The following is a 14,364-nucleotide window of genomic DNA, read 5'->3' as shown; positions in this document are numbered from 1 at the left end:
GCATGGAAAACCATACCCCATCCAGATTTCTGTTAAGGAATCCACGCACAATCTCTTCCATATACTGTCCTGGTTAAGAAAGCATGATCTATTCAGATTTGACCTCTGAGGTTTTGATGCTTTCCATTACCTTTGTATTTTTTTTGGCCAGTTGCTCTGTGTATATGTGTGTGTTCTTGAAGCTATACTAGTTGCTGTGAGCAGCAGAGTCATCTTTTGTACTTATTCATTATCAGGATAATCTCTCTACACATCTGTCCTCTCCAATACAATATTTAAATTGGTTAATGTACATGATAACTGACTAAGGAGAATTCTTTTAGAAATGATTAAATTGCTATCATCAGTAAATGAGTCAGGACCTGCTGTTTCTAGGCTTCTTTGGACAGGGGTAGTAGCTGTGGGAGCTCAGCTTGGGCAGATAAGTTATATCTGTTTTACTAAAGGTGGTAAGGTGGGGTACAGATCTGATAAAAAAATCTAAATACTGAATGCTGCTTTCAGAGGCTATCTAGTTAATTTACTCCATCCTTTGAGTTCATAAAGACTTGGATCTCAGTGAACCTAAACAAAAAATATCCTATTATTCTTAGGGGTACTACATTGCTGATAAATGAGAACTCAGCTTGACTTCATTTTTCTGGTCTCATTTTTTTAGGTTAACAATTCATGCCGAGTGTCCCATGCATTTGGAAGATTTTCCCATGGATGTGCATGCCTGCCCACTGAAGTTTGGAAGCTGTACGTATTTTCTCACTTTCTGTTTGCCTTAGATTTTTCCAAAAGAAATGGTATGTTTCCTATTTTTTCCCCTAGTAGTTTCTATAGCTGAGGGCTTTAATCCAGGCTGGTATGAGAATGGAGAAGGAGATGAGGGGTTGAGTAGTATTAACTGATCAGGAGAAGGAGACTTAGCCTTTAATGGAATTTTCTTTCTAGACAGCAAACCTTATTTGACTATTTCAGAATGGTTTCTTTGTCATTAGATTGAAATATAAACATCTGGTTTTAAATTGTCCAGAAAACACATATATGAAGGGCACATGGATATAGACAATGGTGAGGGGACTGATTATGGAAGTTGGGGGGCAAGCTGGGTGGAGGGGAGCAAATGGGGAAAAAGTGGAACAACTGTAATAGCATAAACACTAAAATATATATTTTTAAAATAAATTGTCCAGAAGACAGAGCTGATATAGAGTATAATAGTAACTTCCTAAGGACAATATCCCTCAAATAGAATATTATATTTTTTAAAATATTTTATTTATTTATTTTTAGAGAGAAAGGAAAGGAGTAAGAAAGCGGGGGAGAAAAACATCAATGTTTGGTTGCCTCATGCATGCCCCCCAATGGCAACATGGCCCACAACCCAGGAATGTGCCCCAACTAGGACTCAAACTGGGGACCCTTTGGTTCTCAGGTTGGCACCCAATCCACTGAGCCACAGGAGCCAGGGATAGAATGCTATTATATTTTTGAAAGGTTTATTCTACCTTCATCCTCATATACTTCTGTCAAATTCTCTACAGTAAATGGTAGACAGGAATAGACTGGAGATTTTCTCACTTTTTTAGCGCATTGCCTTTGCTGACAGCTTAAATCAGATAAATGAGTAGATACATAGCCATTTTCAAATGAGTTGGAAAAATAAAAAATTAAACAGAATTTGAATGATTTTCTTACTCTAAAAATTTCAGTGTAAGTTTTATATGAGTCATCAGAGCAATAGATCAAGGTCTGTGTTGAGCATGTCTAAATTAGATTTAGGTCTGTTTTTTGAAGTAGACAGCACATTTGAAAAGACTCAAATAATTATATGTGACATATTTTTTCAATCACTGTCAAATATTTACAGATTGTGTGCAAGGCTCTATTCTAGGAGCCTGGAATATATCCATGAATAAAACAAAGATCCTGCCCTTGTGGAGCTTGTATTATAGAGGAGACAGTAATGGTGGAAGATAAAACAACAATGGATAAAACAGTAAAATATAAAGTATGTTGTAAAGTGAGAAGCACCATGGGAAGACATGAAAGCACTATAGAATAAGGGGGATACATCACATCTATGTGCAGGATAGGTGTTGCCAATGAAATTTAAAATAGGGTGATCAGCCTAGGCCTTTTTGAAACAGAAACATTTTAGCAGAAACTTTAAGGAGATAAAAGTGTTAATAATACAGATATCTGAGATAATCATGATCGGGTAGAGGGAACAGTGAGGGGCAAGACCCTAATCAGAAAAGTGTCTGATTTGTTCTAAGAGCATCAAAATGTCCAGCGTGGCTGGACAGAATAAGTAAGGGAGAAAGCACTAGGAGAGGATGTTATCAAAGAGGAGGCCAGGTCATCTAGAGTCTTGTAGGATATTAAAGGGCTTTGAATTTTATTCTGAGGAAAAATGGGGAATCATTGGAATATCTTAAACAAAATAAGTACATGATCTGGCTTATGTTTTTAAAAAATCATTATGGATACTCTGTTAACAATATAACTATGGGAAGGATAGCAGGGAGTTCAGTTGAGAGGTTATTAATATTTCAGATGAGAGCTGATAATGGTTGAGATCAAAGTGATAGGAGGAAAAGTGGTGAGAAGTAATTTGATTCTGGATATATTATGAAGAATGATCCAAAAGGATCCTTCAATAAATTATAAGTGAAATATTAGAAAAGGATAAAACTCAAGGATGACATAGATTTTTGTTTTAATAGATATACTATCAAATTAGATAAGTTAATTTCAGTCTAGGTAGGACACAGTTATTTGTGGGTGGCCAGTATTTCTCTCATGAACAATTAGAAAACCTAGAACAGTAGAAGCAGCAAGGATTGAAATGATTACAATTCTGGAGAAAAGGTAGAAACTCTCATAGATGAATTTATGACATGCAGCTTCTTGATACCTGGTGGTATAGTGGCATTCACCAATTCTGACCATGGACTGCAGATTGGAATTGCAGGTTTGGTGCCAGGCATAAGCCTGCTTCTGGGTGATAAGGGGGGAAATAGTTTTGATGGTCACATGGAGCTAAAGTGATAAAAGTAGAAGGCCTCAAACTCTTGGCTAAAACCCCTCTCAATTCTATTGCTGAATTTTGAATTTGCAAAAATCACAAAACTAAAAGCTAATATGAAAACCTTAAGTAGAACTGGCTTTCTTGGTCTTCTAATGATATAAAAAAGAAGATACACCAGGCAATCAGTTTAAAGCCCTAGAGAAGCTTTGTCCTTATTTATAAGGTAACAACAAAGACAGACCAGGTTTAACCAAAACTACAATTTAGCTCAGTCCCTTATGAGATTTAGGTATAATTCTCCCACATTATCTGCATAGCAAAGGAAAGAATAAAGCCTCTCTGGTAGAAGTCATCATCATCTGAAAACTCTTCAGTTTTATTACATAGTAGCTAGAATTCAATAAAAAATAATTAGGCATACCAATAGGCAGAATCATATGACCTAAAACCAAGATTGAAGAACAAAAAGCCAGAATATGCAAACAGACCAACAGGTAGGTGATCCAAATATCAAAGTTTATAGACAGGGACTTTTAAAACCTATGGTTAATATGTTTAATTACAAAAGAAACATAATCCTGGCAAGATGGCGGAGGAATAAATGGAAGCCACACTAACCTCCTCAGAGGACCAATCTGGAATTATAAGTAAATTTTGGAGAATTCACCCAGAACAAACAACTGAACAATAGCAAGAGAGAAATCTTATAACCTTGGACAGAGAGAAGAATCATCTTCAGCAGTAAATGACAGGTAAGGAATGCAGTGGAGACATGAGAGGGCTGGCTGGGAGCCCACAGGTGGCAGTGCCAGAGGGATAATTAAGCAACCGGTGGATCCCCCTGAGAAGTGTAGGGTCTAAGCCCCAAGCTGGGATCCCCAGCCTAGAGCACCTGAGCCCAAAAAGTACACAGATAACTGGCAGTAAAAAGTGAAAGGGTTGCTTTCTGCCAGAGATGGATGGATGGAGAGGCAAAGAGCCATTCAAAGGGCTAATGCACAAATTTTCATGTGTAGAGTGGGCTGGAGATGCCTGAGGAGAGACTGGGGATGGAAGATTTGGGAAGGCAGCTGAGAGAGTAGCTGCAGAGATCCTGGTGCTGAGTCATCCCCCATACCATAGCAGCAATCCTGCTCAGGCAGACCACTCCCCTTCAAGTGGGAGCAGCCTGAGGGGAAAGAACAACCCTGACACCAGGACAGATTATAGCCCAGCTCTCTGGTGCTTAAGACTGACTGCTGAGTGCACAGTAACTGGATTAACAACTGAAGGAGACAGCCATGGACAGTAGATCCCTGCCAGTCTTGGAGTAGGCTGCCTAAGGTCAGATACAGTCAACATCTGAAATTACCAGAGGCAGATCAAGAAAGAAAAAATAGTGGTAAATAGTAGGAAATACAGAGATGAAATCCACTGTGGTCTTCTCCATGACTAGTGATATTTTCTTTCCTGCATAGCTTACTAACATTTATTTCTTGTCCATCAAGTTTGTGCATATTAAGTTACTAGGTTTTGTACTATAGTTTATTTCTCTCCTTTCTTATAATAGTCTTAATCTCTTTACACCCTTATTAATACTGGTTCATTTGCTATTGAGAGTGGCATTGCAGGGGGGAGATATTTTTCCATATGTGGGTTTGTTCCCTGAGATTTGTGGTTTACTTCTGGCAGCACCTACATAACAGCATATAAGACATGGTGTGCTGAGTGACCCTCAGTCAACCAGTGGGAGGGAAGGACCCATCAAAGAATGAACCAACAACAATAAAAACCCAATTATGTCCAGAGAACCAACATACATGGCATATAGTGTATCCCAAGAGCATCTAGTTCAGGTGATAAAGGAGACTGCACCACTGAATCTCACAGGTCTCCTACCATAGAAGTTCACACCACAAACTCAGGGAGTCAAAACAGATCAACTTATGAAGCAGAGACAAACAACAAGAATCTCACAAATAATGGGAACACAAAGAAACAACCCCCAAATGAAATGAAAGGAGGAATTCTCAGAAAGAATGCTAAATTAAATAAAGGCAAGTCAACTATCAGATATTGAGTTCAAAACAATGGTTATAAGGAAGCTCAATGAGCTCACTGAGAATTACCAAAAACTACAGGGAAGCTACAAGGAGCTTACTGCAAATTACACAAGCATGAAAAACGACATAGAAACTATCAACAAGGGCCAAGAGGAAATGAAGAATACAATTTCTGAACTAAAGAACACAGTAGAAGGAATCAAAAGTAGGCTAGATGAAGCAGAAGATCAAATCAGTGAGCTGGAAGACAAGATAGGGAAAGACTCCCAGAAAGAGCAAGAAAAGGAAAAAAGACTAAAACCCCCCCCAAACCCCCAAACAAAGGGAGGTTAAGGGAAAAGTGGAGCAACATGAAACAGAATAATATTCATATAGTAGGGATACCAGAAGGAGAAGAAGAAGAGCAAGGGATAGAAAACCTGTTTGAAAAAGTAATGATGGAAAACTTCCCCAATTTGATGAGAGAAAAAGTCACACAAATCCAGTAAGCACAGAGTCCCAATCAAGAGGAACCCAAAGAGGCCCACTCCAAGACACATGATAATTAAAATGTCAAAATTCCAAGACAAAGACAGAATCTTAAAGGAAGCAAGGGAGTAACAGGAATTAACATACAAGGGAGACCAGACAAGACTACCTGCTTACTTCTCAATGGAAAAACTTCAGGCCAGAAGGCAATGGCAAAAAATATTCCAAGTAATGAAAAGCAAAAGACAGCAAACTAGACTAGTCTACCCAGCAAGGCTCTCAATTAAAGTGGAAGGTGAAATAAGGAGTTTCCCAAACATGAGAACACTGAAAGAATGTACCTCCCCCAAACCAGGACTGCAAGATATGCTAAAGGGACTGCTTTATGAAAAAGAAGAAGAGTGCGAGGGTGAAGAATACAGGTATGAAGGGAGTAAAATGGCAATGAATAAGTTCCTATCAAGGCTTCCGGTGAAGATGGAGGCATAGGTAGACACATCGTGCCTCCTCGCACAACCAAAAGAAGCAAAACGACATTGCTACCTCTCAGCCCCTCCCCCACATACAGCGTCACAGCGCAACGACCAGCATTACCACACGCCCGGTGAACACCTAAGGCTCCGCCCCTTTAAGTAACAGACCTGCCGAGACAAAAAAAAAAAAAAAAAAGGCCCAAATGACAGAACACTTCAAAGCTCCAGAAAAAATACAACTAAGCGAGGAAGAGATAGCCAACCTATCGGATGCACAGTTCAAAACACTGGTTATTAAGACGCTCACAGAATTGGTTGAATTTGTTCGAAAATTAGATGAAAAAATGAAGCCTATGCTAAGAGAAACAAAGGAAAATGTACAGGGAACCAACAGTGATGTGAAGGAAACTGGGACTCAAATCAATGGTATGGACCAGAAGGAAGAAAGAAACATCCAACCAGAAAAGAATGAAGAGACAAGAATTCGGAAAAATGAGGAGAGGCTTAGGAACCTCCAGGACATCTTGAAACGTTCCAACATCCGAATTATAGGGGTGCCAGAAGGAGAAGAGGAAGAACAAAAAATGAAAACTTATTTGAACAAATAATGGAGAACTTCCCTAACCTGGCAAAGGAAATAGACTTCCAGGAAGTCCAGGAAGCTCAGAGAGTCCCAAACAAGCTGGACCCAAGGAGGAACACACCAAGGCACATCATAATTACATTCCCTAAGATGAAACAGAAGGAGAGAATCTTAGAAGCAGCAAGAGAAAAGGAGACAGTTACCTACAAAGGGGTTCCCATAAGACTGTCAGCTGATTTCTCAAAAGAGATCTTACAGGCAAGAAGGGGCTGGCAAGAAGTATTCCAAGTCATGAAAGGCAAGGACCTACATCTAAGATGACTGTATCCAGCAAAGCTATCATTTAGAATGGAAAGGCAGATAAAGTGCTTCTCAGGTAAGGCCAAGTTAAAGGAGTTCATCATCACCAAGCCATTATTATATGAAATGTTAAAGGGATTTATCTAAGAAAAAGAAGATAAAAAATATGAACAGTAAAAAGGACAGCAAACTCACAGTTATTAACAACGACAGCCAAAACAAAAACAGAAGCAAACCAAGCAAACAACTAGAACAGGAACAGGACCACAGAAATGGAGATCACATGGAGGGTTATCAACAGGGGAGTGGGAGGGGGAGAGAGGGGGTAAAGGTACGGAGAATAAGTAGCATAAATGGTAGGTAGAAAATAGACAGGGGGAGGGTAAAAATAGTATAGGAAATGTAGAAGCCAAAGGACTTATATGTATGACCCATGGACATGAACTATAGAAAGGGGGATATGGCAGGGAGGGGGTGGGCAAAATGGAGTGGAGTGAAGGAGGGATATGGGACAACAGTAATAGCATAATCAATAAATATATTTTAAAAAGTTCCAATCAATTTAACTTTAAATGTTAATGTATTCAATGCTGTACTCAAAAGATATAGTGTAGCTGAATGGATAAGAAAACATGACCCACACATATGCTGCCTACAAGAGACCTAACTCAGGAAAAAAAAAAAAAAAAAAAAAAAGACCTACAAAGACTGAACGTGAAGGGTTGGACATTCCAAGCAAATGGTCAGGGAAAAAAAAGCCAGGGTGGCAATACTTATATTAGACAAAATAAACTTCAAAACAAGGGCCGTAAAAGGAGACCCAGAAGGTCACTTCATAATACTCAAGGGAAGAATCCATCAAGAAGACATAAACATTATAAACATATATGAACCTAACACAGGAGTACCCAAATACATACAGAAAATCTTGGAGGACTTCAAGAAAGACATTGACAGCAACACAATTATAGTAGGGGACTTTAACACCCCACTGTCAAAAATGGGTAGACCTATCAAACAAAATATCAACAAGGATATTGTGTCACTTAACAATACCCTAGAGGAAATGGACTTAACTGATATATATAGAGCTTTTCATCCCAAAGAAGTAAAATACACATTCTTTTCAAGTGTCCATGGAACTTTTTCAAAGATAGACCACATGATAGGACACAAAGCAAGCCTCAACAAATTCAAGAAAATTGAAATCATATCAAGTATTTTCTCTGATATTAAGGGACTGAAACTAGAAACAAATCTAAAGGAAAAACCCCCCAATACACTCAAAAACATGAAGATTGTATAGCATGCCTTTAAACAATGAATGGGTGAAAAATGAGATCATAGAAGAAATCAAAAAGTTTCTAGAAACAAACGAAAATGAACTCACAAAAATCCAAAACCTATGGGACACAGCAAAGGCAGTCCTGAGAGGGAAGTTCATAGTGATACAGGCCTAACTAAAAAGAATAGAAACAGCCCAAATAAACAACCAAACCATACACCTACAAGAACTTGAGGAACAACAACAAAGACAACGAGAGAAAGTAGAAGGAAGGAAATAACCAAGATCAGAGCAGAATTCAATGACATAGAGACTAAAAGCACAATTGTAAGGATCAACGAATACAGGAGCTGGTTCTTTGAAAAGGTAACCAAAATCGACAAGCCCTTCAGCAGGCTCATCAAGAAAAAAAGAGAGAGGACCCAAATAAACACAATCAAAAATGAAAGAAGAGAGAATGCAACTGATAGCACCAAAATACAAAGGATTGTACGAAATTACTGCATAGAACTGTATGCCAAGAAATATGAAAACCTAGATGAAATGGTCAAATTTTTAGAAAAATATAACCTTCCAAAACCTCATGAAGAAGAAGCAGAAAGCCTGAACAGACCAGTAATGCCTGATGAAATTGAAACAGTAATAAAAAGCTTCTGACACACAGAAGCCCTTGATCAGACAGTTTCCCAGGAGATTTCTACAGAGCATTTAAGGGGGATCTACCCCCATCCTCCACAGATTACCTCAAAAAATTCAAGAAGATGGAAGACTCCCAAACTCGTTTTATGAAGCCAACATCATCCTAATCCCAAAACCAGATAAAGACATAACAAAGAAAGAAAACTTCAGGCCTATATCACTGATGAACACAGATGCTAAAATCCTCAACAAAATATGGGCAAACCTCATCCAGCAATACATTAAAAAGCTCATAAACTGGAATTTCCTCAGAAAACTAAAAATGGAACTGCTCTTTGACGCAGCAATTCTGCTGCTGGGATTATACCCTAAGAACCCTGAAACACCAATCCAAAAGAACCTGTGCACCCCAATGTTCATAGCAGCACAATTTACAATAGCCAAGTAGTGGAAGCAACCTAAGTGCCCATCAGCAAATGAGTGGATCCAAAAACTATGGTATATTTACACAATGGAATTCTAAGCAGCAGAGAGAAAGAAGGAGCTTATACCCTTTGCAACAGCATGGATGGAACTGGAGATCATTATGCTAAGTGAAATAAGCCAGGCGGTGAGGGACAAATACCATATGATCTCACCTTTAACTGGAACATAATAAATAGAAGAAAAAAGGACATTAAATATAACCAAGACATTGAAGTTAAGAACAATCTAACTATAGTCAGGGGGGAGTGGGGAGGGGACAGTGAGGAGAGGGGATTACAGGAACTACTATAAAGGACACATGGACAAATTCAAGGGGACGGGTGGAGGTTGTGGTGGGAGGGGGGTTCGTCTGGGGTGGGGTGGAGGGATGGGGAGAAAAGGGACACAAGTGTAATTGAATAACAATACAAAATTAAAATTAAAAAAAGAAAAAAAGTAAATTACACATAATATTTAGCAGAATTTTACAGCAGGCAATGCATACAGAAGAAAAATCAAATTATTAGCAATTAATTAATTAGTCCTGTCAAGATTCAGAAAGTTGTTGATGTTTATGTTGAGATCATAAATTTTTATATTATTTTTGGGAAGAAGTTTGTCAATATCCATTAAAATTTAAATAAATACAGCCCTCTCTACAAAGTAAAAAAAAAAAAAAAAGATCATACACAATTACCAAGTGGGATTTATCCCAGCGATGCAAGGATGGTACAATATTCGCAAATCAATAAACATAATACATCACATCAACAACAGCAAAGACAAAAATCACTTGATCATATCAATAGAAGTGGATAAAGCATTTGATAAGGTACAGCACCCGTTTATGATAAAACTCTCAACAAAGTGGGAATAGAGGGGGCATTCCTCAATATAATAAAGGCCATATATGAGAGACCTACAGCCAACATCATACTCAATGGACAAAAACTTAGGGCTTTCCCACTAAGATCAGGAACAAGACAAGGATGCCCTCTCTCACCACTCCTATTCAACATAGTATTGGAAGTCCTAGCTACAGCAACAAGACAAGAAAAAGCAATAAAAGGCATCCAAATTGGAAAGGAGGAAATGAAACTGTCACTGTTTGCAGATGACATGATAGTGTACATGGAAAATCCTATAGACTCCACCAAAATCTACTTGACCTAATAAAAGAATTTGGCAAAACAGCTGGGTACAAACTCAATACTAACAAATCAAAGGCATTCCTGTACACCAGCAATCAAACTGCAGAAACAGAAATCAGGAAAAAAATCCTATTTGATATAGCAACAAGAAAAATAAAGTACCTAGGAATAAACCTAACCAAGGAGGTAAAAGACCTGTACTCAGAAAACTACACAACACTGAAGAAAGAAATTAAGGAAGACACAAACAAATGGAAGCATGTACCATGCTCATGGATTGGAAGAATTAACATCATCAAAATGGCCATACTACCCAAAGCGATTTATAGATTCAAAGCTATCCCTATTAAAGTACCTATGACGTATTTCACAGATATAGAACAAACATTTCAGAAATTTATATGGAACCATAAACTACCCCAAATAGCTGCAGCAATTTTGTGAAAAAAAGAACAAAGCAGGAGGGATCACAATACCTGATATCACACTGTATTACAAGGCCACTGTAATCAAAACTGCCTGGTACTGGCATAAAAACAGACTCATAGACCAATGGAACAGAACAGAAAGCCCAAAAGTAAACCCAAGTCTTTATGGTCAATTAATATTTGACAAAGGAGGCAGAAATATAAAATGGAGCAAAAACAGCCTCTTCAACAAATGGTGTTGGGAGATCTGTACAGCTATATGCTGTACAAAAAAATTGAAACTCGGTCACCAACTTACAGCATACACAAAAATAAAATCAAGGTGGTTAAAAGACTTAAATATAAATCGTAACAGCATAAAAGTTCTAGAGGAAAACATTGGCAGGAAGATCTCAGACATCCCATGCAGCAACATTCTCACAGACACATCCCCTAAAGCAAGGGACATAAAAAAAAGAATAAACAAATGTGACCTTATCAAAATAAAAGGCTTCTGCATGGCTGAAGAAGACAGCGTTAAAATGAAAAGACAACCAAAAGTATGGGAAAACAGGTTTGCCAAGGATACCTCAGACAGGGGCCTGATCTCCAAAATATATAAAGAACTCCACAACTCCACTCCAGGAAGACAAACAACCCAATTAAAAAATGGGCAAAGGACTTGCACAGACACTTCTCCAAGGAAGACATACAGAGGGCCCAGAGACATATGAAAAGATGCTGAGCATCCCTAGCCATCAGAGAGATGAAAATTAAAACCACAATGAGGTACCATCTCACACCAGTCAGAGTGGTCAACATAAACAAATCAACATACAAATTTTGAAGAGGACGGGGAGAAAAGGGAACCCTAATGCATTGTTGGTGGGAATGCCAACTGGTGAGGCCACTGTGGAAAACAGTATGGAATTTCCTCAGAAAGCTAAAAATGGAACTTCCCTTTGACCCAGCAATTCCGTTGCTGGGATTATACCCTAGGAATCCTGAAACATCAATCTAAAAGGACCTATGCACCCCAATGTTCATAGCAGCACAAATTACAATAGCCATGTAGTGGAAGCAACCTAGGTGCCCCTCAGAAAATGAGTGGATCCAAAAAGAATGGTACATTTACACAATGGAATTCTATCCAGCAGAGAGAAAGAAGGAACTTGTACCATTTGCAATGGCATGGATGGAACTGGAGAGCATTATGCTAAGTGAAATAAGCCAGGGAAAAATACCATATGATCTCACCTTTAACTGGAACCTAATCAACAAAAGAAAAAAGCAAACAAAATATAATCAGAGACATTGAATTTAAGAACAATATAACAATAGCCAGAGGGGATTGGGGAGGGGATAGTGGGGAGAGGTGTCTATAAGTGCTAGTATAAATGGCACAAGGATAAAATCATGGGGGAGGGTAGAAGTGGGGGAGGGAGATGGGACTGGATACAGTGGGGTGGAGGGATGGGGAGAAAATGCAGACAATTGTAACTGAATAACAATAAAAAATAAAATAAATAAAATAAAAAGGAAAGTATGGGCAACCAATCATATGGGATAATATATTTGCCAATGATTCCTTGGACAAGGGTTTGATCTCTGAAATATATAAAGAACTCAGAGAACTCTACTGCAGGGAGACAAACAATACAATTAAAAAATGAAAAAATGGGCAAAGGACCTGAACAGATAGTTCTCCAAAGAGTACATACAGAGGGCCTAGATACATATGAAAGGATGTTCAGCATCACTAGCCATCAGAGAGATCCAAATTAAAACCACAGTGATTTACCACTTCACACCAGTTAGAACAGCAATTATAACCAAATCAACAAACAAGTGCTTACAATGTTGTGGAGAAAAGGGAACCCTTGTGTACTGTTGGTGGCAATGCAGACTGGTGTAGCCAGTGTGAAAAACAATATGGAAGTTCCCCAGAAAACTAAAAATGAAACTGCCTTTTGACCTGGCAATGTCACTGCTGGGATTATACCCTAAGAACCCTGATACAACAATCCAAAACAACCCATGCACCCCAATGTTCATAGCAGCACAATTTACAATAGCCAAGTGCTGGAAGCAACCTAGGTGCCCATCAGTAAATGAGTGGATCAAAAAACTATGGTACATTTACACAATGGAATACTACGCAGCAGAGAGAAAGAAGGAGCTCCTATCCTTTGCAACAGCATGGATGGAACTGGAGAGTATTATGCTACGTGAAATCATCTAGGCAGTTAAAGACAAATACCATATGATCTCCCCTATAAGTGGAACCTAGTCAACAAAACTAACAAGCAAAATATAACCAGAGACATTGAAATAAAGAACAACCTGACAGTAACCAGAGGGGGAGTAGGAGTGGATAATGGGGGAAAAGCAGGAGTGTTTTTCAAGGAACATGTATAAAGGACATATGGACAAAGCCAAAGTGGATTAGCATCATGGATGGGAGTTGAGGATGGCTGGGGTTGGTGGCAGTGGTGAGGGGAAAAATGGAAACAATTATACTTGAAGAGCAATAAAAGAAAGAGAAATAAAAAGAAAAACATTAATAAAATAGATAATGATAGGGCATTTCAACAGAAAATTTGAATATATAAAGAAAAATAAATTGGAAATTACTTATGGAAAAATAGAATATCAACAATCCAGAATTCAATGTAGTTAACAAACAGAAGAGAAGATTAGAAAACTTAAAAATGGGCATATAGAAAATAGCAAAACTGAAGTACAGACAAATAAAAATACAGAAGAGAGTAAGGAAAATGTGAGACAGAGTGTAATAAAGCATAATATTTAATTCGTCAGAAGAAAAAATGGAAAAAGGAGGGATCAAAAGCAGTATTAAATAGCTAAAGGCAACCATTAAATAAAGATTTTATATATTTATTTTTAGAGATGGGGAAGGGAGTGTGAAGGAGAGGAAGAGAAATATCAATGTATGGTCGCCTCTCATGCACCCCCTAACGGGGGCCTGGCCCACAACTCAGGCTTGTGCCCTGACTGGGAATTGAATTAGTGACCCTTTGGTTCTCAAGCTGGCACTCAATTCACTGAGCTCGCCAGCCAGGGCAATAGACAACCATTTTTAAAACCTATGAAAGTTATCAATTCAAAGATTCAAGAAGCTGGTAAACAGGAAGCTTCATAAATATAAAGAAAACAATGCTGATTCTAAAGTTTATATAGAAATATAAAACTGTTAACAATAGCTAATACAATCTTGAAGAAAAAATAATATACCTGGATAATTTATAATGAACTCAAATTCAGTATCTGATATCGAGACCTGTATTAAATTTTTAAAGCTATAGGTATATGTTAAAGCTATAGATATCATTGTTTCAAAGATAGATAAATAGACTAATGGGACATAACAGAAAATCCAAAAACAGAGAGAGAGAGAGAGAGAGATAGAGAGATATGGAGGGGAGGTAGTAAGGTGTCAGGATTGATTGATTGATTTTTATTATATACAAAAATAAATTCTAGATGAATTTTAGTTATAAAAATGTAG

The 14,364-nt window shown here is 38.0% G+C and overlaps 1 protein-coding gene across 2 annotated transcripts in view; it reads left to right on the top strand.

Annotated features, from left to right (window-relative positions):
• GABRA3 (gamma-aminobutyric acid type A receptor subunit alpha3) overlaps positions 1-14,364 on the top strand; it is a 413,998-nt gene that overhangs the window by 281,993 nt on the left and 117,641 nt on the right. For both annotated transcript variants that reach the window (XM_045188241.3, XM_053917478.2), the window contains exon 6: positions 659-741. In XM_045188241.3, coding sequence (XP_045044176.1) covers positions 659-741 — 83 coding nt within the window. The remainder of the gene's footprint in view (positions 1-658; positions 742-14,364) is intronic.

This window comes from Desmodus rotundus, chromosome X (genome assembly GCF_022682495.2).
Source record: "Desmodus rotundus isolate HL8 chromosome X, HLdesRot8A.1, whole genome shotgun sequence".
In the NCBI taxonomy this organism is placed as follows: domain Eukaryota; kingdom Metazoa; phylum Chordata; class Mammalia; order Chiroptera; family Phyllostomidae; genus Desmodus; species Desmodus rotundus.
The sequence above is the reverse complement of the archived record's forward strand: the minus strand, read 5'-3'. Positions and strand labels throughout refer to the sequence as shown.